The 26,104-nt window shown below is 40.8% G+C and overlaps 1 protein-coding gene across 1 annotated transcript; it reads right to left on the bottom strand.

The window, feature by feature from the left end:
- On the bottom strand, positions 1-25,893 carry ANXA11 (annexin A11). The gene is made up of 15 exons (XM_014956338.1): positions 25,797-25,893; positions 14,243-14,303; positions 12,971-13,083; positions 11,600-11,977; positions 10,984-11,071; positions 10,493-10,587; positions 9,923-10,036; positions 8,673-8,763; positions 8,463-8,542; positions 8,309-8,365; positions 7,336-7,429; positions 6,403-6,498; positions 3,768-3,826; positions 3,096-3,218; positions 1-84 (listed from the first exon to the last, which is right to left on the bottom strand). Exons 2-15 carry the CDS (start codon positions 14,292-14,294, stop codon positions 25-27), a joined length of 1,500 nt encoding a protein of 499 aa, XP_014811824.1. The 5' UTR covers positions 14,295-14,303; positions 25,797-25,893; the 3' UTR covers positions 1-24.
- Between the last annotated feature and the right edge of the window lie 211 nt (positions 25,894-26,104).

Consider the following 26,104-nt stretch of genomic DNA (forward strand, 5'->3'; position numbering starts at 1 on the left):
TTTAAGAAAAGCTCAATGCTCCATTTAGTCATTTCCACCACACAACTTGAGTAGGATTTTCCGGTAGTCGCCTGAAGTATCACCCTGGAAAGAAACCCAGAAAAAGAAAAGTTGAAGACTTGTGCCTTGAAATAGAGGAAAAAGAAGTGTAAGCATCCTAAGCACGACATTTACAACCAAAAGAGATGAAGCCAGGGCTGAAAGAAAGCAGATGTCTTAAAAAAAAAAAAGTAAATTAAAAACCCTGTTGATTAGAAATCACTCTAATACAAGTACACAGTAAAATCTGCTGCTTCTATAACTGGAACCAAAAGTGTCCATAGAGAATATATTTATTTAAGAAACTGAATTTGCTATCCGCATTCAACTACTTACCTGGGAAAAGTTCAATTAGAAACTCTCACTGAAAAGCTGTCTTCCAGCAAAAGGTATGAAAATACGGAAAAATTAATGCAGAAGTCCTTTTCCTTGCAGTCAATGTGGATATTTTTCCAGGGGCAGAGAGTGAAAGTTTTACCCTTTATTATGTTGAAACATTAAAAACAATGCCCCAATAGAAGACCTAAGGGTGGTTTTCTTCCACAATTAGAGAGCACCTCTTTCATGTTGTGGGCACTAAAAGTCAGTACGGATGCACACACAAACATGCATTGAAAAGGTTGAAATATTTCATGAAGAGCAGCAATTAATCACAAAAGGCCCTGCTTGTTGAGTTTTGCCTGGTGCCCTTATGAGTAAAAACGTTCCCTGGGAGCTGCTTATTAACTGGTTGATGAGGTTTGCTGGTCCTTTTGACAGAACAGTTTCACCTGGTACATTTATCTCACCTTTCATTTTCAGGTATTACTGAAAACTGCTTTGTCCAGATGAAAATTATTACAATAGTGACAAATAGGCACCTCAAAGATCAGGATAAATCCTGTGCAGGTGTAAAGCACAGTCCACAAAATATAAAACATTCCTGTTTATATATGTCCTGAAAGGAAAGAACTACTGACCACTCACTCTGCTGCTGGCAGAAGACTCACATTAAAGACTTTTTGGCACACACTATCTTCCACTTTCTTTGCAGGATTCCTTCCAAACACCTCCAAGTTGCAGTCCCTCAGTGTCGACAGCAGAGGGAATAAGTAAGGGCTTAATAGATTTGGAACCTTCATTACAAGGTAAATGAAAGTGGCACCACTCGCTCTCCTCCAGCTCCACCTTCCCCATCGGCCAGGTGTACTCGTGACTTGCTATAGCTGTTAGCAGCAGTAGTAGGGCAGACCAACTGCGTAGGCTATTTCCAAAATACCACTCACTCTGCTGCTGGCAGAAGACTCACATTAAAGACTTATGTTTTCAGCTCTACTTTTACAGAAATAAGAAGTAGAATTTAAATGCACACGCATGCCCCGTATTTACTGAAACCAAGTTTTGAATAAGTTCAGCCCATTAAATGGGTATGGCCTGTTCCTGTTTCTGAATGGTAAAATTATTTTAATGCCAGATCAAAAGGTGTGGGGTGGAGATACACAGCTTTTCCACCAAAGTCCCACTGTTTGTTACTCACACATTGGTGGGTACAGGGCATATAACTACTGTAGCGGAAACACATCTTCACTCCAGAGTTAAACACTTGGAAAAAGCTGCTGCGAGGTGAGCCCCAGGGGTGTGTGGGCAGAATGACCATACAGCTGCTGGCAGAAGACTCACATTAAAGACTTTTTGGCACACACTATCTTCCACTTTCTTTGCAGGATTCCTTCCAAACACCTCCAAGTTGCAGTCCCTCAGTGTCGACAGCAGAGGGAATAAGTAAGGGCTTAATAGATTTGGAACCTTCATTACAAGGTAAATGAAAGTGGCACCACTCACTTTCCTCCAGCTTCACCTTCCCCATCAGCCAGGTGTACTCGTGACTTGCTATAGCTGTTAGCAGCAGTAGTAGGGTGGACCAACTGCTAAAGAATCTGAAGCTTAGGCTATTTCCAAAATCTTTTTTTGGCACACACTATCTTCCACTTTCTTTGCAGGATTCCTTCCAAACACCTCCAAGTTGCAGTCCCTCAGTGTCGACAGCAGAGGGAATAAGTAAGGGCTTAATAGATTTGGAACCTTCATTACAAGGTAAATGAAAGTGGCACCACTCACTCTCCTCCAGCTCCACCTTCCCCATCGGCCAGGTGTACTCGTGACTTGCTATAGCTGTTAGCAGCAGTAGTAGGGCAGACCAACTGCGTAGGCTATTTCCAAAATCTTGTACTTACAGGAGAAAGAGGTGGCAATCTTTTAAAAGCATATTAGGAGCTTTAAACTCTTTCAACACACACGAGGTACAGCACCATTGTTACTCAGCTGGGAGACTAAGCAGTTTCTACACAATCACATATGGAGATTGGGGCAGAGACCAGACTTAAAACCAGGTCTCTGAAATCCCTCTGGACCAATTTCCCTTTCCTTCCTTGCCTGTTGGCTTCCTTTCCATGGACCAACTGCTAAAGAATCTGAAGCTTAGGCTATTTCCAAAATCTTGTACTTAACAGGAGAAAGAGGCGGCAATCTTTTAAAAGCATATTAGGAGCTTTAAACTCTTTCAACATACGTGAGGTAGAGCACCATCGTTACTCAGTTGGGAGACTAAGCGGTTTCTACACGATCATATACAGACATTGGGGCAGAGACCAGACTTAAAACCAGGTCTCTGAAATCCCTCTGGACCAATTTCCCTTTCCTTCCTTGCCTGTTGGCTTCCTTTCCAACTGTAGCTCTACGTGAGGTAGAGCACCATCGTTACTCAGTTGGGAGACTAAGCGGTTTCTACACGATCATATACAGACATTGGGGCAGAGACCAGACTTAAAACCAGGTCTCTGAAATCCCTCTGGACCAATTTCCCTTTCCTTCCTTGCCTGTTGGCTTCCTTTCCAACTGTAGCTCATCCAGCCCCCACGCAAAGGCAAGCGCTGCCTGTTATCCAGCACTTCAGCATCCGCTCTCCCGACAAACGCAGCAAACCAAACACACTCGGTGCAGTTAATTCAGTGTAAGGATCCAGGCTGTACTAGCAGAAAGGGTGCCACAGCAGGGAAAGTAAAATCTCCAGGTCTTACAGTGATATCTGTGTAGAGGGATTTGCCATACATCCGCTTGTATTCCGCACGTATGTCCAGCAGGTCAACCTCGCTGCGCGATACCATGATTCGAATCAGAGTTCTGTCTTTTGTTCCCGCTCCCTGAAACAAACAAAACGACAATATAAAATACTAATAATGCTAGATGATACAGTACAAATAAAATAAAATAAAATAAAATCATCACCCCACAAACGGCCAACTCTTTACCAGCCTAACCCCATTGACTTCCGTATGCTTGAACAGAATTTGGCCTATCATGCTTTAATAAATTGAATTTACTGGCAGGACACTAACACTCATTTCTCTATTAAGAGGAAAAAAAAGGCAGGGGTTGTGAGAGGGACAAGGGGTCAGGAAATTTTGCTGAGTTTAATGGCCTATTTATTTATTTCAGCTTAAAAGACACCAGTTTCAATGAGTCTTAAGCATATTTGTGTTTTACCAAGTGAAGACTTTCTTTGCTTAAGGTATAGTTGTATGTATCCCTTGAATGGATCAAATTAGCTCAATTTTTCCAGCCTTTCATAATAATGCCTGCATCTTATTAGTCATCTGCCCCCTTCAGCTGAACAACTCATCCCAATGAGCTGTACAAGCATTTTTTAAAAAACACGGTCTAAGTTTATGTATCCTGTCACAGACACCTACCTTCATGGCTTTCTGCAATCTCTCTGCAAAAAAAGCTGGCGTGTTCTTGAGGCACTTAACTGCAAAAAGAAACAGTATTACAGAAATCAGGTGTTCATCCTCAATCTGAACTCTCAGTCATTTTTGGGGTTTACCCTAGATAGTCACATGCTGTAATTTTACATAAACATACACTCGATACAATGCAGCTTCCACTCCTTCAGTTAGTCACTGAAATGATTTTTAATCAAAACAGAAGCTGCAATAAAGAACCTACTACACTTCATGACTCAAAGCAAACTTTTCAGTCACTAGAAACCAGGTAGCATGAAGTAGCCATAATGAATTGTGAGGATCTTAACAACCAAATTCTGGGGGAAAAGAGGGGACAGTGAGGGGACAGAAGGCTTGAAGGAACACATAGTCAGTGGTGCTCCTGTTTTTTTCCTACTTTAAGAATTTTCAGGGCAGGCATCTGCAAGGTATGACAAATTCATGTCCCGCCCTAGTACAAGTTGGGAGGCCACCTGTGACAGAAACTTCACCCTTAGTTACACTTTTTTTTTAGCCACAAAGTTTACCATGACTCCGGAAAAATTCTTGACATGCTTATTTAGTAATGATTGGATTTTAAATTTAATTAGCACAGTTCGTTAGAAACCCGAAAGAGCAAAATCTAAATCAAATAACTGTCAGGTTTATCAGGATAATGAAAGAATCCTCCAGAAATGGAGAATGAAATAATTAAAGAATTCAAATCTATATATTAGTCCTATGTTAGTCACAAGTAAACAATCATGCAACCTGTTGCAAACTACACAGAAAACAAACCACACCTGACTGACATTTTACAGCACAAAAAGGTATGAAAAGCAATCAAGTAAAATCAAAACAGAACAAAAGGGGTAAACCTAAATAGGTATTTCACAGCAACACACATTCTATATAGGAAAAAGTACTTTTCTGAATAGGAAAATGTAGATGAGAGCTAGCAGTTCACCACACACAACTGTCAATGATACATATAATACAATTCAAGAACAAATGACAAATGAAATGCATGTTTCTTTATCACTGTATTTTGCTAAAGCAACACACTTGCACTTTAAGATGCTTGAAGATGTTATTATGTTACCAGTTGTACAATCCAGAAAGCTTTAAAGAAAGCAAAATTAAATATTTTCAATTAGAAAACCTTTTTTCCCTGTAAACAAGGTTCACAGAACAAATGATGCTAACATCACTGACTGATATGTGTGTATGTATATACATATATACACATATAAATAAAAAATACCCCAAACAACAATATCTATTCAATATTCAGTTAATATTAAAATAAATTCTTGCTCAAAAGGCTTGTCTGCAAGCTACGGTCCCAATTCTGAATCTGTATCTACATGGAGACCCATCAAGTGACTGCAAAGCTCCATGAAGTCAAAGGACTGTCAGTACAGTTTCTTTACCCAGGTGATCTTTTCCTACAAACTCTGAGAAATATTTCTTTTTGAGGTAAAAAATTCTGAATCCTGGAAGAGGTCTGCAAAGGTGTCACACCAACACAACTGGACCCAGTTTGGGTCATTAAAAGGCCACAATAGTGACAGCCTGGCCAAGTACAGTAAGAAAAACAGTTACATAGTTCACATATGCACAAGACAGGAGTGAAAAAATGAAGCTTTTAAAATTTATTCCCATGTTGCAAGAGTTTGTTAGAAATCTCTCCGTGAAAAAGAAAAAATGTGCTGCAGGAAAGCCAAATTCCTCTCCCATCTTGTTTACAAGTGATACAAAGTACATTTTTCCTATTTATTTCAGTAGGAAGTTTTTTTTGGTTTTGTTTTTTTTTCTGTTACATCACTTTTCTGGTCACTACCATATCCAAAACCAAAGAACAACACTTCTAAAGCAGCAGCTCTAGATACCACCGTATATTCACAGTAATAAACATAAAAAGAAACAGAGATGTAAAGAGGCAGCATCGTCTAAGAGATGAGACACAGAAGATGAGACAAAAAAAGAAGTCCACAGTTTTCTCTAGAATAAAACATTCCAAATAAAACTACTGCCCATCAACTTAAGGCCTTGTTTCAATCTCATGGAAACTGATGACTACTTCCCAAGGGACAATAGTAGACTTGAGGTAAGAGTCTTTACTCTCCATTAGTGGAGGCACTTAAAAACAAAGACATAACAAAGCTCTTGCAACAGGAAATGCAGAAAAAATAACCTCTTTGCAATCAAATTTAAGTTTTCTTTCTACTAAAAAGAGGTAGAGGAAATTAATTAAAGAGTTAATGCCTATATTTTGCTTGATTTCCAAAGCTCTCCCAAATATTCTATTCTTACTGACTCAGCATACAAGTTCTCATCACTTCTTAAAACAGTGCCAAGTACAGTTAATAACTGTCTCCCCACTTTAACACATTGAATTTAAATTCTGTAGCTGCCTGAAGCAAAAGCTTCATCTGTCATTTTGAGGTGAATTAAGTGCCCTGCTTTACTAAACACAAGTGATTACACAGAAAGCTCAACAAAAAAAGCAGAAAACTGGCATTATTACTAAGAAGATCATCCTTAGCTGAAGTCACAGATGCCACCATCCCAGCCAGTTGTAGTGGAAAACCAGGAATGAACTTGCTAAGACGACACATACCTACTGCTAGCATGCCCTTTTCCAGGTCTCCAGACATCTCACGACAAATGCTTTTTTCAATGTCCCGGTTACACATCCTCTGGTACTCGCTGAAGACTGTTAATGGAAGAGAAAGATTTTGGGAGTCAGCCTCACAAAACAGGGTGGCACTGGTGCATGCTGGATGGCTTCATGTCAATCACACCTCTCAACTCGATACTACCATATACTCACACAACCTTTCATGTCTCAAAGACTAATACTGTGTTATCAACCACGTTGTTCCATTTACATGTCATCATGCTCCTTCTAGCTTGTCTGTTCTGTTCTTATTTTTAAAGGGCTAGACTCAGAAACCACGTACTGTGTTATCAACCACATTGTTCCGTTTACATGTCACCATGCTCCTTCTAGCTTGTCTAGTTCTGTTTTTATTTTTAAAGGGCTAGACTCAGAAACCACTGTAAGGGAAATAGTGAAAATTCATCTAGGAAAGCTTTGGGTGTCAATAAAATTAAGAACAAAACATTCAGGTTGTCACCCACACCCCCATCCTTTCCTCTCTATACAAGTGCCTCAACATGTAGCACACCCCAAAAGTTCTACGTGGTCACTAACATTACCACCACTATAGACTGATGTAACACCAAATCACTAACAAGTAAAAGGGGAAGGAAAGGATTGCAAGTGCATCGTGCACACACAAGCAGGCAAACTTGAAACAATTCTAGTTTTTCAATTCTTTTATCAGAGAAACATTTGAACAAGTACGACGTCTACCTGCTCTGGTATTTAAGAGAGATCATCATGATGTGCAGCTCTTGTACCCATTCCCTCAGCCTTCTTTTCACTCAGTTATCATTATACCCATTTTACAGACATTTTTTACACTGAACATTTGTATCATTACACACAACAGAATGAAGTTACTGTTTACGCAGAGGACACTGTTACCTGCTCTTAGGTGGGCTCTGCTTCTTGTGCACAGAATGGCATTGAATTTGGATTCATCGGTTCCCAGACGGTTCTCTCCAGCTGCATACAGCTCCTAAACACAGAAGGGAGTTCACATTGCATTACTCAGAAAGGCAGTCAGGCTGAAAAGCAGGGTTACAGATCTGCTTCCTTACAGCCTCTCCTCCCTTTATACTTATTTTTTAGTCTAGGTACTGCTGGACAAGAGGAATAAGCAATAAATAACAGCTAGTTCTAACCTTCCTACAAGAGGCTATGCTTGCAGTCTTCCTAGCTTACTGATGCAGAAGTGCCCAAACATAAGAGCTCCAGATTACTAAAGTGGGGAAAATTGTTTAAAAAGTACCCAAAAACTGTTCTTCCTAACAGAGCTTACATTCAGCTTTTTTTCTATGCCTCTAGGTATGTTCTGGGATGTTCCTGACTTTTGGCTAAGGTATACTAAGTAGAAAGCTAATTACTACTATTTATACAACAGTACTGTACTGAAATCATCCAGGGTTTTCTCTCTACCATGTGGTGAAATGGAACACCAAAAGAAAAAGGGCAAGAATTACTAGGTCCAAGTGCCTTATTTGTTGCAAAAATACAGAGTTCCTTAAATAACAGGCTAAGGTTAATGCAGGAGTTAATCAGATTAAAATTTAATCCACACATATATCACCTAAAATCTCTTTGACCCATTCCCCTAATAAGCAGCACAATGGAGTAACCTAACACCTGGAAAAAAACCCCACAACTAAGGACTCTGTTTGCCAAGAGCTTCATCTCTGTAATGGAGCTACATGGCTGCAATGCTCTATCAGCATTTTTCTTATCACTTTCATCCACTGAAACGTACATCAGGAGAAGTCACAAGGTCCCCAAAACTAAGAGTAAGCAGAAACCACATAGTCAAATTTCAGCGTATTGACCTGGCTACACTTAGAAATGATGAAGAATTTCTACTGACCTGAACATCTTTTTGGACAAGAGACATGTCAACAGATGTACTTTCATCTCTGTTTCCCTGAAAGAATTTGAAAGATACAAAAGTGTTACTGGTTACTCCAACCCTACAAACACACACACAAAACCCAAACTCCAAGATCCCATCATGCAAATACCTGAGCAAGTGAAATTAAAAGCCTCTGAAAGTGTCCAGATGTGTCACTTTTTATTGCTTCCTCCAGAGATTTCTTAAATTCTGGAAAAGACACACAGAGGGACAGTCATGAACCATCATACACCCCTGTTCATTTCATAAATTCATATTGTCAGTCAGTGATTAAGGAAGAAAAGTAAGGAAATTTTGATGGAACTGTACCAATTCTAACCTGCTTTATAGACTCTGTTGAGTTCCTGAATATGCTCATTACTGCGAGAAGCTAAGATTTCAATGAGACAATTTTCATCTGTGCCAACACCCTAAAACAAAGCAGAAGGAGAAAACACACTGTTCAGATTCTCATCTTATCTACTACAACCTAGTATAAAAGAAATACAACAAGATGCAATTCAAAATATAATCTTGTTACAGAAGTCAAAGCAAGTAGTTTAAATGCTACTTAGAACACATTTCCAAGACACAAACATGTATTAAAGATACAAATTGAACAGATAATTAAGTATGAAGACACTTCATTTTAAAATGTAGTCTTTCACATTGCATTTTAAGAATCAATTTTCCACTACCATTAAAGACAATTTTTTAAATTCTAATAGGTAACTTTCACAAACTAACAGATATCAGTTGCAATTACAATACAGCTAATATTATTTAATCCTCCTTGCTACTTTAAAATTGTGGCCAAAGAACATGTAAATATACATACTGACTCAGTAATAGAAATATTTATTTCACCTTCACTTAAACACTGCCTTGAAATACAAATGTTTGACCTGCTTTTATTTTAAAAACCTAAATATTTATTAAAAATCTGTTTGCTATAAAGAGAAAGCACACAAAGCTTTAAAGAGAAAGTACACAAAGCTTCCACAATATTTTAGAAAAGGTTCAGCATAGGCTAGGACAATACACTTTCAAGGTCGGGGGGTAGGGGAGGAGGGGGAAGATAAAAAGGGGTACCTGCCCAAAATCTTTATGAACCTAGTTTTCTGAACTATCCTTGAGCACTGAGTGTAAATTTACTGACAACTCTTAATTTGAGTGGTTTTATAATCAGTTTCCTCACAGCTCAAAGCAAAAATTCAGAAACAAAGGTGCCCCACGTAGCAGCTGGCTTAGACGAGAGCTGCCTCAGTGGCTTACTCAAGACTACGTAATAAATGAACTGCAGAGACCATTAGAACTCAGTTTCTGCCTTTCTTTGTGTATTTATTTATTAATATATTTTTGTTACAACACAAACCCATTAAGTAGTATTTACCTGTATCCTATGGGAATTACATTTCTCAATTTTACTATCCTATACCTCCAAGAACCAGGGTACAGATCAGTCAAACAGTGGGTTGACTATCTGGATGGAGAGGAGGGAATGTAAGTTCAAGTTTTTAAATGACTACCAAAAACGTTATCAGTTCAAGTATTTCCTCTATCTTATAAATTTGTATCTCCTACACAAACCTTTATAGCTTCCTTGATTTCATAAGCATCAAACATGACAGGTGTCTTCATCATTGCTAAGATTGTCCTCTCAAAGTTACCTGATAGCTCAGACTTGAGATCCTTGATCAAATCCTAATGAGAAATAAAAACAAGGACAAAATGCATGAAGACCAAAATGGACAAATGTAAGCACCAAAGCTGTGTGTGCAGTTCAATTTGAATTCTTTATGCATAAGCACAAATAATATATCTTCAAAGTAAAGCTATTCCCCTTAACAGCACTAAAGCCAGCCTAACATAACACACATATCTAGGTAATTAAGGTCCAATTAAATAGACCGCACAGGCCAAAGAATCAAAGTAATCATTTAGCAGAGAAACTGCTTTATATGTTTCATCTGAGACACTACATGAAGAAATCAAGAGTGGGTAAAAGCAGAACCCTAAACTGGCTATGAAGGAAGACATGAATCATCTTTCCCCTTAAGCAACTTCCAATTTTTTTTTCCAAACACTAAGTCTTCTGATTTCCAGTGACGCAATGTAGGGTCTTATTCCCTCTTCCTTCTATTCTCATGATGTATTTACCTTTCCATAAGCTGTTTTGAAGGACAGGATGATCTGCTGCCGTTGTTTGTTTGAACGACTTCCAAGGCAATCGATAATCGCCTGCTCATCGGTTCCTGTACGTGCACACAGACACCCCAAAATGAGCACCCATGTTGTGTGAGGACTCAGCTTTCTGTTTCCATTTGATCCTATCTCTTCTAAATCTCACCAAAGGACACGCATGCCTTTCATTCATCTATGGTATCTCCTCTCACGTACAACCACAGAACTTCAAGCTTTACTCCCAATCACAAACACAGGAAGAACACAAAAAAAAATCCCCCAAAACCAAATACCAAACTCATGATGTCGTTTGTGTCTACGTGCACTTCCAATAATTCTTCTGATAACCAAGGACAACCACATGTGAACTAGCCCACTCAGTACACATATAACAATGGAGAAAGGCATTGCTGAATCAAAGCTGCAATTCTACTTTTAACTGAAACGTAAATCCATAGACGGCTCACCAAATCCCTTCATGGCCTTCCTTAAGACTTCTGCATCCCTCAGAGGGTCAAATCCTGGTGCATCAGTGATTGTGCCTCGGTTTCCATGCTGAAATCAGACCAAGTTGAGTAGCATATTAGTGTTAATCAGCAAAAGACTGTGTTTTACTGCTTAGGAAAGATGATCACTGTCAGCATTTTTCTTTCTGTTAGAAAAGTAACAGAAAACTCAAAAAGCCACCACCTTAACAATTTGGTTTTTTCTATACCCAAATCATGAGAAAATGCAAAGTCAAGAAGGTTTACTGATATTAAATCTGCTGTTGAATTAATTAAGGTTTGATGAAACTGTATATAGAACTAGCAATACTTTGTCGAGTTAGAAAAGGCAAATTTCATTAAACTTGAATTCACACCAAATCCTTCTTCTTGGATAATGTGGTAAAGCAGCATTTGTTTCAAGTCCTAAGTGCCTATATTGCTTGCGTTTAGAAAGGATCCATCTCTCTTTAGTCAAACTTCTTTTCATTACTTTATTTTTCAATTTTAGACCAGGTTTACTCTTATACACACAGAGAAAATGTAGAGAAAGACATACACAGTCACATATCAAAACAAAAGCACTGAATGCTCTTACTGTTACTGGAGAGACCGTAGGCCCTGTAGTTCCTGGGAAAGAGGGTGTAGATGGATTCACAGCTGGGCCTGGTGGATAATTTGGCATGGGCTGCTGCCCTGGGTAAGTTGCTGGTGGTTGTCCTGGATAGCCCATAGGCTGCTGAGCAGGCGGTGGTGTGGGCTGGCCTGGCACAGGGCCACCTGGGTATCCTGGATAAGCTGGCATTCCTGATGGTGGATTTCCTCCAGGTGGAGGATACCCTCCATAAAAGGGCTGTTGTCCTGATGGAGGTTGCCCAAAGCCACCTGGAGGGACTGGAGGATAACCCCCAGGGGTTGAAGGATACATGCCCTGTGGTACGTTTGCCCCTGCAAAGGTCCCTGCCAGGTTGGATGCCTGCAATGACAGCAAATAAAGCAGGAGACGGGAAGATGTACAGTTGAGTTTCAATAATATGGTTAATACACAACACCCAATCTCCCTCCCCACCAAAACAGATCAGTAGTTCTGCATCCGCAAAAGAATTTTGCAATAATCAGGTCTTACTAGCAAGCAAAACGGAAAAAAAAATCTGTATTCAGTTGACTCTTGAGGAAGCAGAAGAACTGACATTAGATGATTGCAGTGTTCTGACTTAGAAGAGAGTTGCTGTGGATACTGCTATGTGCACCCTAGATAGTTTGTTGCTCATTTTGACTGCTGGCTGTGAAATCACTTCATTTAATCATTGCCTCCGAATGGTATCTATAATGCAAATGTCTTTCTACAAACTGTGCATTCGTTACGCAGCATAACAGATTTCTGAAGACTAAGTTGTCAGAAGTGTCACTCACGTTATGCAAAAAAAAAAAAAAAAGTCACATTGAAACCTCTGCATTTTCTTCAATCAATGTAAAAGGTTTTTACTGCCATCTGTCAAACATCAGTGCTTATAAGAGACAGCTGATCCCGTATTCTTTTCAGGGATGAGTCACTGATACCTCAAGTTGCATAGCCTTGTTCTTTATTCAGACTGGCCAAAATCCAGGTAATAGGCAAAATCTGACCTGTGTTTGCCAATGGGAATATACTAACAGTGGATACTTACTGTTAGTAGTCTGTTCCCCTACTCCTCCGCACAGCAAAAGCCAAGTTATATTACTTTCATGTCCATGACTTTTGAAGTTAGGCTCTTAAATGAACATTTAACTAGTGGTCTGCTTTCCTAAAATAAGGAAAGGCTTGCACTAACCATTTTCTTTAATAGATTATATTGAATGTTTAATATCTAAACAGACCAGACATAAAGGCACAGAGTTCAAGCGAGAAACTTTTCAGTGGCAATGCCAGAAACACACCTTTGCACTTAAGGACGTCACAGTAAAACACATTAAATGAAAGCAAACTCACCATCCCAGCCATGTAGTTGGGATTGAACTGATTGGCATAGCCAGCCACGTTTTCTAGACCAATTGGAGGTGGATTTGAAGGTGGATAGGCAGCACCACCCCAAGGACTGCTACCTGAAATCAAACACAGCTGTGCTGAAACAAGAAACTACACCTTTTTTAACTTATTCTTTACTACTTACATTTCTAATGTAATGTCTGTTCAACACTAGCAGTTTGGGAGAATGAAAATCACCTGAAGAGGTGCAGGATAGGAATGCAATTATGATATAAAGAGAAGCCTCACTGGGTATTTCTAATCATGTTAGTTATCATTGAATCTGTAAGTTCTCATTTAAAACAACTCTAAACACATTTGAAGATTAACACTCAAGAGTTAATACTGTAAGCACCATATTCTGGCTAGAGAGTAGCTTCTCTTAAACTAGAAAAGTTGTCTGGGTATTCCAGTAAAACGACATCAATTCCTTTTAGGCTGCTAATTTGAGAGGTATGTACAGAGAATGACACACTACACTCACCCAAGTCACAAAACTTGGCTGCACACAGCAGTAGAGTCTTGTCTGCACAGCAGTGCCAGAATATCTCAGGATATTCTGGCATATTCTCCTGCTGAGAAATAGGATTTATCCTCCCAGGCTAGTTTGGCTTCTCACTGTTCACTGCTTCCCCTTCCCAAGCTAAAGTTGCTTAACTCCACATTTCACCATACCCATATGAGTCCAGCCCTTTCTACCAACAATACTAACAGCTGTAAAGTTCATTACCAACAACTATATAGTTCACCCTAATACCAAGCAGTAGTTACACATTTCATAAACTTTACACTATTATAATTTATATCCTTTTTAGCAGCCCTCACATATCCAACCATCTGCCTAAGAACAGTGAATTAGAGATAGCCCATATTTTCATGGGATAGGGTTTTGTGTGACTGATTTCTCCCTATACTCATTTTTCTCACCAGCTGCCTTTAAGACTCAGTACTAAGAGGACACTGTTTGACACTGATTTCAGTCAAATTATGGCTATCTCCTAGTGCTCTGTACTTTGTTTAAGATAAATGAAAATGGACCTTATATGAACACATGGTAGAGCACCCATATTATATAAATCAGAATCCCCAACCAAGATAAAATAGGACTTAAGAAGAGAGCACAGAGAGCTTCATTGACTTAAGAAAACCCTCCGCAGTCTTCCTCTCTGTCCATGCCACCTTCCCACTCCAGGACCACCACTGCCATTTAATGTTTACTTCATTTAAACAACTTACCTGGGGCTGCTGGTGGATATCCACCTGCTGGGGGGTAGCCAGGGTTATTCATTGCAAAGATCTGAAAAATATACATAATACAGTTATTTTCTGCAGTGCTTCACTAATTACACTACATAAAATTAACGGGCAACATGTTTACAGTAGCAAAATTCAGACATAAACTGCACAAGTCGCACAGGCTTTTCCCTGAGAAACCTCTTCCCAATTCCTTTTGCTGGACCAATAAACATGTTCAGACATCTAAGCAGTTGTAGAGTCACTCCTCAGACTATTTTTCTTATTCATTTCAGTTACTATGTACTGTTCACTTTGTCTATTATGTTGTTAAGGATGTATTACTCGAAAATGCTTACTTTATTGTGCTATTAAAGTCTACAGAGGTTTGCAACCTCTACAGAACGGTCTTACTAATCAAGAGTAGATCATCATCTGACAAAGAAGCCACATCTTCAGATGAATAGTCGTATGAGAAGTGTTAGAAGGCATTTAAATGCAAACGTACGCACAAGTGCAAGGTCAGAGTAAGAAGGGAAAGGGATACACTTCACGCTTAGAGCATTGCCATAAAATACAAAGCGTTTACCAAAAGGATAAGATCACTAGAACAAATTGGATCTCTCAAAGTTGGTAGTGCCTCTGTCAGCACAGAAGTACACAAAGTCATTAGCTGTCCAACAGAAGTGGAGGTCAAACAGGAAGGACAGCTAAATGAAGGACAAAATGAAAATTACTTTCCAGAATAGAGAAAGCCTTATTATAAAAGGAACAACTAGCAGGAAGAATAGTAAAAGTAACTCAAGGAGGTTATTCCAGATGAAGAAAACATCCACAATCAGTCTTTAGTGACAATTCCCCAATCTATTTTTAAACTGCTGTGCAAACAGTATCCCTTTGCTTTCCTTCCTCTCTGTCCCCTAACGTGTACCTTTTGCATCTGGCTTGTTTTGCTGTGTTTTGGATTTCAGCTGCAGAGTTTGGGTTTGTTTTGGGTTGGGGGCTGCGTGTGCTATTTTTTTGGGTTTGTTTTCATTTTGCATAATCATGTTAACTTCCCTTTCCGGTTTGCACGGCTCTCTTGCACAGCAACAGTGGAATGGAAAAAATACTTTTTTCAAAAAAACAAAAAGGAAATATAATTAGGGAATCTTCAATTTATTTAAAAACTGTTTGGACTTCATGTGGCATGTACTCGAATTTAAATAGAGAGAAATGAACTATCAGAAACTGCAATGAACAGAGCAGAATAAAAGTTATAACCCTGCCTTACCTCTACTCCCATGTGTAATGTGTCTCACAGACTTAAGAAATAAGCAAACACAGTTTCTTAGCATTAGAAAAAGCCTGTTTACCAGTAAATCTACAAGGGATGCCTTTAACTGGGAAAAAAAAAAAGACGTTTCTGTGCAGGCAAATTATAATACTGTCCTTCTGTTTGTGCCATTTTTTATTCTCTATCCCCTCTACAGACAGAAGTGCAAGGGGAAGGGGGGTCAGCCAGGGGTATAACCATTATCCCACCGTTCCCCTTTGTCTCTTCCGATGAGCGTAGCAGAGGTAACAATTCACCCAGCTCCACACCTGAGGAGACCAAGCAGGACGCACAGCTGGGAAACTTGCCGACATTTTACAGCATCAGGCTGTAAATGAGTAAACTGTGAATCAATCACAAACGGTTGGATTTAAACCTCAAGAAAGGTCAGGGGAAGTAAAAGCCACCCACAACCATCATGGCCCAATTCTGCATATTCAATTGTAAAAACAGACTATAGATGAGCTAAGATGACACCGTTCATAACGAGATTACACTTGAAGGGCAAAGGCTCATAGGAATTTTTACATCGTATTAAATGCTTATGTTGGTCTCCATAACCTGATAAATGTTTTTTCCACATTCCTTTTGGCCTTAGTTTCCACTGAGATCTTTCACTGCAGTGCTATCTAGGAGTTTTGGAAGCACTTAAATCTCAAGGTTACTACAGCTGAAAAGACAACAAGCTTTTAATTATACAAGCACTTCTCTACATGACTAAGGTCAATGTAATTTTTCATTTCATATGCAAACACAGTGTGTAAGACCTACAGCACAGATCTGGCATACAATTACTGTGCAATATACACAAAGGAGCACAAACTCCACACACAGCAGTCGGCAGGGAGATCAAGTTTATTTTTCCAGACGCGCCCAATGCACATCCTATGTTAAGATTTAGTTCCTATCTGTGTCCCTTTTTAGTGCTAGAAGCTAAATCTTGGAAAAAGGTGTCTCATGATCATCCCTGCAGTTCAGCAAAACAATGGATTTTTACTTTTGAATATTCACTGATGCAACATAAAGAGCATAAAGATATGACAGCAGCTATGTGGGGGCTTTTTCAATGCTCTGGAGAGACAATATTCTAGCCTGAACATTCTCAAAATGCCACCACACTTCACTGCAACCTTGCAGAACTTGATAAAGCCGAACAGTTTAGTAAAGGAGATTCAAATTCAGGTTATAAAACCCATCCCAAGAGCACTTGCAAGATATTGCTATCCCAAAGAAACCATAACTGCTGGAGGCAATGCCTGCTGCTACCCCATACGATGACAGTTAAGACCCCAAGCTCATGAGGACAAACAGCAAAAATCCAACATTTCTGATTAGAGCTGAAAGCAAAACACGTAACTCTCCTCCTCTGCTGGAAAAAGAGCAGGCAGCTTCCTCCCTCCTGGCACTTTGCCACCCTCCTAACAGCCTGCACAGGGGCCTGCTCGATTGCTGGGGGGCAGCTGCCAGGCCCCAGCCCCAGGTTGGGACGAGGGACCACGCGGTGGCAGGGGAGATGCAGAGCCCCCCGCCAGCTCCGCTCTGCTGCTGCCTCTGGGCACAGGTACGGGTGTACAGGAGGGGAGAGGCACACACACACACAAAAATTTCATAAAAAAATAATCAAGAGAAGGCAGCCTGGCACTTCAGAGCCTCACTACATGAGTAATCAGCTTTACGTAACCGAATATAGCCATGGCACTAAAATAAAAAAGGAACAATTATTACTCAAGTCACTCCAAAAATCAAACAAAAACCACCACAACTCACATTCTTAGCCTGCATAATGCTTGTTAGTCAACACATATTTTTTATATATAAATTATTACAACACTGAAATGAATATCCTTTCCCCTTCACATGTACCCGTTATTTATTTATTTACATGTAAATGCACATGTAAATACAATAGTGACAGGACACTCCCCAAAAATGATAAGATGCCTTCTCAATAAAGCTTTAGGTACAAATTTAAGGCAAAAAGGCTTGCAGGATTTTTTTGTGGTGGAAGGTGGGGAACAGTGGGATATGCACTGTTTTGTTTTTTTTAGCAGGGTCATTTGTTTGCTTTTAATCCCATTTAGAACTTCCCTTTCAAATTGAAAAAAAAAAATTAAAAGAGCCTTTTGGCAATTAATGCTGAAGTTGAGAAATAATAGCAAACTTCATTAGCAATCTGAAAAAAATGTTACTATATATATAAAAACGTTCCACTTGCTTCTTTCGAACACTGCATTTATCCAGGGCTTTTCCAAGGGGAAATTTTCCGAGGCTGGTTTGATTCCAGGCAAACAAGATCCACAGACACACCAACTTCTCATGCTCAAAAACTTCTCTGATCACCACTTTTTCCGTACTTCACTAACTCTCTGTTGGCCATTTCTCTTAACTTAGCAAATATTTACCCAAGTTAACTTTCCCAACCATTCCCACAACCTTGTATTCATTTCATCTTCTAAGCCCATCTTCCCAAATTTCTTTTGCTACATCCACAACTTCTTACTAAAATTGTTAGTGATGAGCAGCACTTGCCTGCTGACAAGAAAGTTGTGACCATAGGCCAGGGAACAGGAGATGCTGAAGTCCACCCTGCTACACAAATACTGTGTGGGAGGATACAGGAACAGCAAGGTCTGTGTTTGCTCAGCCATAAAAGGCGTAGTGCATAAAAAGAAGAAAAAATCCAAACAAACCAACCACACATGGAAAGAGGGAGTGCCCTGAAGGAAATACAGAACGAATACTGTTAAGGTCCTCTCCTATTCCCAGTGCTCACCCTGGAGTTCACCTCAAAACTCTAAGAAAAGATCCGAGTTTTTTCTCCCATGGTGAACATCGCTATCTTGCTTCACACTGCAGGCATTAACTGCTCAGGCTGTTGAGCGTTTTCCTGATGCTTTAGCAAAACTAAGAGGGAACAGACCTGTTCATAAGAGATTAAATCTGTGGGGAATGGGAATCTTAAAAATACACTCTCCTCTAAGCCCCAGCACAGCAGAAAAGAACTACAACTGGAGATATTTATAACAAAAATACAAATTATGCAATGGTGGCAGAAGTAAGGAATACAATTTTAAGGCTGCCAGAAAACTTCTGTTTCAAGGTGCAACAGAAACAAGCTCAGCAACTGCATTCCCACCCGTTACTGGAATTCATTTAATGGCTGCTGTTCAGGCTCCAGCTATGCCAAGGTCCAACAATTTGAGGGCAAAAAAAGATGAAAAGATCATCACCTATATTTGTTCAAAATAATTTGTTTAATTATGCCCATTTCCCAGGGAACACCGAGTAAAGTTAAACACTTGGCATTGACTCCTTCTCTGGGTTAATTACCAGGATGCAGTACAAAAGGCTGCCTAAAGCTATAAATTGCAGAACTCCCCTGTGTAGAAAGCAGAACCTGCTCTGAGACTGATCCCTGATTATGAAACCATCAGAGCAGAATTTATCACCTTACAATATCCTGTGGATTTTCATCAGAGGTGAACCGGGACATCCACCACTGCGCTTTTGCAAGACAAGGACGAGCCAAAGTCAGCATCATACTTGCTAACTGCTGCTTTACCAGCCTGAGCAAGATTTATCTTTGACTTACGCACTGCAGCATCTCTCCTATACCAGGTATACTATGTATATATATATAGGAACCTATACTGTTCATCTCTCCTATACCAGGTAACATTCTTCATCTTGACAGATAAAAACCCTTGCAATTTGGTTTTCTGTGTATGTGACTCCCTGTCAGGCCTTCCCTTTACTATGAAAAAATTAATTTAATAAAATCGGTCCCCCTTCCAACAAAGCTTAATGCAGCTGGGATCATGCCAGCAAAAGCTCAAGAAACCTCTTTTATGCAGAACTTCTCATCCATAGTTTGCCTTTAGGAACCTCTTCAGCTCATTATCCAAAATGTATATTTAAAGAGTACTAACAGACCATTGATGTCCTACAAAAAGATGCTTCCTTAAAAAAACAAAACCCGCAACTCTGAGTACATAGCAAAACAGAAACACAAGGTAATTGTGTCATGGATTCTAGCAAGAAGCACAAATACTCACACTACAATTCTCAAGTCTCTAGCAATGAGAAGTTAAAGTTTAAAACCACTGTTCATCATTTAAATTACATATAAGATTAGCCTGCTTCAAATATTTTATACTGTTAAGCTCTACTTGAAGAGTCATTTGAACAGCATTAGAAACACTTCATACAACAAAAAAATGCGTGTGAATATATCACCAAAGTAAGATTCTCCAAGATATTGGAGCTTTGATGATACCTGCACTAGTACAAATTTGGTATTTCACAGAATAATTTAGATTAGAAGGGACCTCAGAGATCATCTAGGCCACAAGGAATTTCCTAAATTACTCCCCTATAACTAATACCTTTTACTGCTTGCTTTTATTGGCTAGTAAGAAAACCAAACAAAACTGACTCCACATTCAAGTAAGACCTCAGAAGCCTGCAAAGGACAATTCTGATGTAACAGGCAACTCAGCCACTTCATGACAGAGTTCTTTGAACACCTAGTAACAACTACCAGCATCTGTCATGTCGCAGGAAGAAACAGGGACCAAAAGCTCCAATAACCAGTCCCCTTATCTCCTTTATGAGACCAGCTCATACCAGTCTGAGGGTCCTCTCCTCTCACTGGTACACCTCCTCGACAGCTCAAGACCCACATCCTTCATAGAGGGTCAATTTTGAATAGGCAAATAACCCAACATGCTAGCACAACTGGGACTGCCAGGGACGTGACACCGTTTACCAGCACTGAACCACAGAGATGACACGTGGTTGAACAGAGAGAAACATACTTCCATGCTTGATTTTACGGACCTTTGTCTTAAGGGTCCAAACAGCAGACAACAGGGGAGAGGGAAAAAGGTAGTATAATGCTACCAATCAGTGGCAGCATTTCATCGTCGTGAGGATCCTGCTTATGCACCTAAACATACATCACCATCAGCATATGGTTTCATTCAGTATCTGTGACTTTTCTAGAAAGATAACAAACCATTTTGGGTTTCCATATATGTCCCTATATAAAGCTGCACAGGCTCTTGAGATCCACGTGCAGCAACAACAAGAGTTAATTCCAGGAGGTGAATTTCACTTTGGCTTTCTATTCTGCCCTGATCCAAGTGTTTCCTTTTGTAGCAGCTCTTGCAATGTTCCCTTTGGAATATTTACAATACAGACAGTCAAAATACATATGACAACACAGATAAAGACACTTTCCCAACAACACAACAACAACAAGCAAGAAATAATACCAAAATAAGTTTATGAGATGGTTGAAGAAATAACACAACGAGGTTGTTCTATTTCAAACTCATAACTTGTCATATAAAATAATTTGTTGCAAAAAACAGTCATGCTATAAATAGTCTGAATGATGTTCTCAACTGACTAGTGCCTCAGGGATTTATACTCATCTATTTTAAGTTCTACCACGCAATAACAACTTTTTACATCATCAGTGCAAGTCAGTATAGGTAACTACTAATTACTCCATTTCACAACGTACACTCTGTGTGGGGAGTCCCACAGAACTAAAGCAATAGCGTAACATTCAGTACTCTAAAACAGTTACTAGAAAAATGCCTCATTGTTCATTTCACACTACCAATTTTTAATTAGCTGCTGTGCCTGAGCCTGAAGCGCAGAGCTGGGGAGCAGCCCCGCTGCCAAAGTGGAAGGCTCTGGCCTTCCCCAGCCCCACCAGGCACCAGGAACACAGGGCAGAGGGAAGTTTTCCGTCAGGTTTTCTGCCAGCACTTCCTACACTGACATTGTTCTGTCTGCAGAACCAGCCAAGTAACACCAAGTGTTCAAGTGACAACTCCCCAAAGAAAGGCAGACGTATGGGACCTCAGTCAAAAGCTGTATGGATATACCCTACGCTGCACACAAACCCTCCATGCTCTGCCAAGGGACTCCCCAGCTGAAAAAGAGTGTGCAAATACATCAACTTTCACTAAAGGTGACGCTTTCATGCTTTCTAGACAGTGAAGGGCTTGCACCCACAGCTGTCCAGCAACACTAGGAAAATTACTACTCATCAATGAGCAAAAAGACATCCTCTGTTCATTCCTGACTATAATGAAATACTCATTTTCCGCTGATCAATTGATTCTTTACAGGAATGGACTTCAGAAAGAAAGAACCAATTCAGCGTAGTAAACCACAGAGCCAGGTATTTCACAACAACCATAAACAAGCAAAGTTAAAGAAAGCAAGACTATGGCCTTCAAATCTTGTTTTTAGTCCTCAAAGCCTATTACTGAAAAAGAAATATTTTCCCCTTAAATCCTAACATTTTAAAAATATATTTATTGTCCTTGTTAATATACACTGGGTATTGTTAAAACACCATCAAGTGCAGCCAATAACCAGTTACTGGGACTGTAGATACATGCAATGTTTACAGAATGAGCACAGTTTTCCAAACTTAAAGTTGTTCTCTCTAGCAACAATAAAAGGGATACTCACACTGTGCTTTAGGCAACTTAAGCACCTAATTTAGAGCAACTTGCTAGGCCCAAGTTAGAAATCCGACATGGTTTTTTATCCAAGCAAAAAGTCTTTGGGAATGTGAATTAGATGCATATATTAATCACAGAGAGTATCACTTCACGCGCATATTGACTGAATGACTATAGCAAGGTTTAAAACAAAGAGAGGCCTTGCAAAGATTTAAAACTCAATTGGATCTTTAATGTAGGATTAATTCAGTTCTTAAGCCTGCCAAATGCTGGGATCCAAAAGCCTGAATCGGAGGCCCACCTCTCCTAATGATGAAATACTAATTAATGGTACCAAAAAAGGAAGGAAACTATGAAGCCCAGTGCTCCCTCAAGACAACAGCTGAGCTAAAGCTGTAACAGAGCGACCTATTGGTGACACTTTCTCAATACCCTAAAAAAACCCCACAGAACTGCTTTGTAGTGGGGAGAAAGAGAAAAAAAAAAAAAGCTTTTAACCTGCCCTATCTTCTGTATTACCAAATAAGACAGTGTCATCTCTCTCAAATAGACAATGTGTAAGGGAAAAAAAAGGAAGCAATGTCTAAATGTCTATGGAGGACTTCTTCCCATTTCTTTTTATGTCATGGAAAAGATTATTGCTACCAATCAGACAGCACAGTGATGCTCTGCACTGTACAGGGAACAGCCAGGTAGCAGGACTGTGTGTGTGTTTGTTAAGGGGAATTGTGCAGGATTTGCATTTGTTTTTTTAAAAAAAATACATGAAGCCTATTCAGACTAAGTTCCTACAATCTAATAATGAGCACTGGTCCACACTCGGCATCTGTGACGAATAATAGGGATACAATTTCACACTTACACACAAAAAACAAGCTGCTTAAGCACAGGCAGGACCGGCTGCCTGGTCACTGCAAGCACGTATTGAAATTCTCTGAGAAGGACACCAGCAAGTCTCCACTCTGAGCTATAACCGACTCCAGGCTTGCCTCAGCCAGGATGTAACTTCCTATCAAGATTTTGTAGTGAGCTCTGATAAAATCTGGAACAAGCATGGAGCAACAACAGAAGTAATACGTTATGAATTCTTACTGCTGCCCTTTGGCTCACTTACCCACTGCTTGCGGCACCGCACCGCATTCTTCCCAGCTTGGGGAACTGCCTGAAGGAAATCCAGCATTTATATTAAGCCCACCTGCTTTCAAATACACTGCCAAAAGCAAAGGCAAAGGGGCCACCTCAGCCTCTGAGCAACAACTCAAGTTTCAAATGGGTGAAAGTGCTGCTCGAAGGAGTGTAAACACACAGCTTTTTGTTTTTAAAAAAAGGCTTTTGCTACCTTCTTCAAATGCAACCCAAAACAAAAGTCACTACATAGAGCTGACAAGTCTCTGTCCTTATTTCCAGTAGTTTACATAATACAATTATGCGTTTGTTTATCCACTGCTTGCGGCACCGCACGGCATTCTTCCCAGCTTGGGGAACTGCCTGAAGGAAATCCAGCATTTACATTAAGCTGATAAGAAACATACATTTCAAGGTAGCAGACATAAACGTATGAAATAAACAAAAGAAGCTACATTGGTGCTATTAGTTGTATAATTAATTCAAAGAAAGCCTCTAACCGCAATTTGAAGCTGACAGAGTTTCTATGTATGATCACACAGAGCCTTGGCTAAAAATAAATTAAAACTTTCGCTTTGCCCAAAAGCCCTGCTATTTCTGTAGCCACCATTAAACCTCGTGCTCTTTTTGATTATATCTCTGCTTTAGCTATAGCTTCCTTTTTTTAATAACTAGATCGCTATCACAGAACTAAGATAGGCTCTATCTTAGCTCTGATTAATGCAATGTTATTGAACAGAAACACACACCCCCAGATGCTGCATCTCCTGAAACTTGCTAGAGGTCAACAAAACAGCATCTCCTGTACCCTTCAAACCAGAAAGACTTCTTGGCTTGACTTTTTGTAGTAGATCAGGATTATGTATTTTAAGTTTTTATCTAACACTACAGTCTTTCCAATGTTTTTTCTTTAATATACTGTTCTGACTACATAAATACCTCCTTGAAATATCTCCATCCTACTGTGCTCTGATTATATCTTTCAGTGGTTTCTGACATATCACAGAATTTCCAGTATGAAGATTCAAAACTTCTGGGCACTACAGAGAACGAGCTAAAGAAGGGACATAGCATATGAACAAAGGTGATGACTACTCCAAAAGTTTTAAGTCCAGATTGATGGAGAAGTTTTGGCTCCTAACTTCATACTAAAGTCAGGCAAGAGAAAGGTACATAAATATCATTGTTGATATAGACATAAAATCATTAGGCCCTTAAAAACCTTGCTGAATCTGTATTGTATATAGTGTATCATATCATACAGAGTGCTTTGGGGGTGGGAGGGGAAGAAGCCACAAGAGTAGCTACAAAGGCATTTTCAGGAAGACAAAATTCAGCAGAAATGTGGCAGAGATGGAGCCACAGACAAAACTGGAAGCAATGCCCAGTACACAGTTATCTGCATCAGTGGGAGGAGAGTGGTCCGCATGACTCTTACAGCAGCTCTAAAAACAGGAAATTATAGAAATAGCCAAGCTGTGGGGAAAGCTCACGCACTCAAGCTTCATAGCAGCCATTCACTAGTGCTGGTTTTGTACCATTTCTGATGTCACTCTACGTGCTCCCACTGACCCACTTGACAGAAAATACTGTGTGCTGGGGGTGTCAGGGAATGAACCCCCACCTCCAACAGCAGCTGGGTTTTTCGATGCACAAACCCTACTAATTAGCTCCTTCATCAAAACATACTGCACCAACACTTTCTCGTCACACATGGCAGTTTCCTCTCCACACCTTCATCTCAGCCTTTCTGCCCCGGTGCATCTCTCCCCACTTCTGGCTGAGCTGCTTTCCCTGTTTCTGCCGCTCCCTTCAGAAGGCTTTTCCCTCAACAGCTCCTCCTTATCAGGAAGGGCCTTCCAGGAACTACCATTAATCTGGTAAACAAGGAAAAAAAATTCACAGGAAGATACCACCCACGGCCCAGACTCTTTTTTGCAGAAGCAGGACAGGCAGAAACTCTGCTTTTCTGAATATTGAGATGTTTATTCTATTTCCTGTCTCACACCCGGCTAAGGTACAGCAAGAGTTAAAAGAGTTTCGGTTTTAAGATGCTTTAAGTACATGTAGGAAAAAGTAAAGTACATTACAAGCAGCCTGTAGAAAGGAATGTTTGGTAAAACAAAAAAAGAAAGGGTTGTGTAACGGCTCTGCCAAGACTACCATCTTAGGCTTCTTTCTCCTCTTACCCACGCACATCAAAATTAAAAGTTCAAGACAAACTGGGGATACAGGCGAGGGACGGAACTGCAGCTGCAAGAGCAAAACACGTATTTTCCTCGGGAACCACCTCATTTGCCTAAGAAACAAGAGCAGCTTTCTACGAACGGCGGAGCTGCTGCGGGCCCCGACCTTCTCTCTACACCAGACCCTGGGACACCGCCTGTCACCCAGGGCTGGTGTCACCCCAAGCCCCCAGGCCCCTGCCTGTCACTCCGGGCCGGTGTCACCCCAAGCCCCCAGGCCCCTGCCTGTCACCCCGGGCCGGTGTCACCCCGAGGCGCCACGGCTGCTGCCGCCCCGTCCAGGCGGGCACAAGCTCCCCTTCACCCCGGGGACACCGGCCCGACCCCACGGCAGACGGCAGCACTCGCCCCCTGTCCCGTCCCGTCGCGACAGTCGCACCTACCCCGGGTCCTCGGGAGCCGCTGCAGCCGCCGCCCCTCCTGACGGCCGGGTGGCGCTGGGAGGTGACGGCGGGGAGCGGCAGGAGGAGGAGCCGCTACGGCCGCGACTCTTTCCGCCCGCCCCGCAGCCGGCTAGGGGCGGGGAGAGCCCGGCCGATGGAAAACGTGAGGGGGACGGCGGGGTGGCTGGGGAGCGCCGCTGGCGGCGCGGTGGCCGTGAAGGAGGCGGCGTTCCCCGGCGAGCCGCCCTGAGAGGGGCCGCGGCCTGCGCCGCCCGGGGGAGGCCCGCGGCGGGGGGGGGGGGGGGGGG

The sequence above is a fragment of the Calidris pugnax genome, unplaced genomic scaffold, assembly GCF_001431845.1.
Source record: "Calidris pugnax isolate Ruff unplaced genomic scaffold, ASM143184v1 scaffold196, whole genome shotgun sequence".
Classification (NCBI taxonomy): Eukaryota; Metazoa; Chordata; class Aves; order Charadriiformes; family Scolopacidae; genus Calidris; species Calidris pugnax.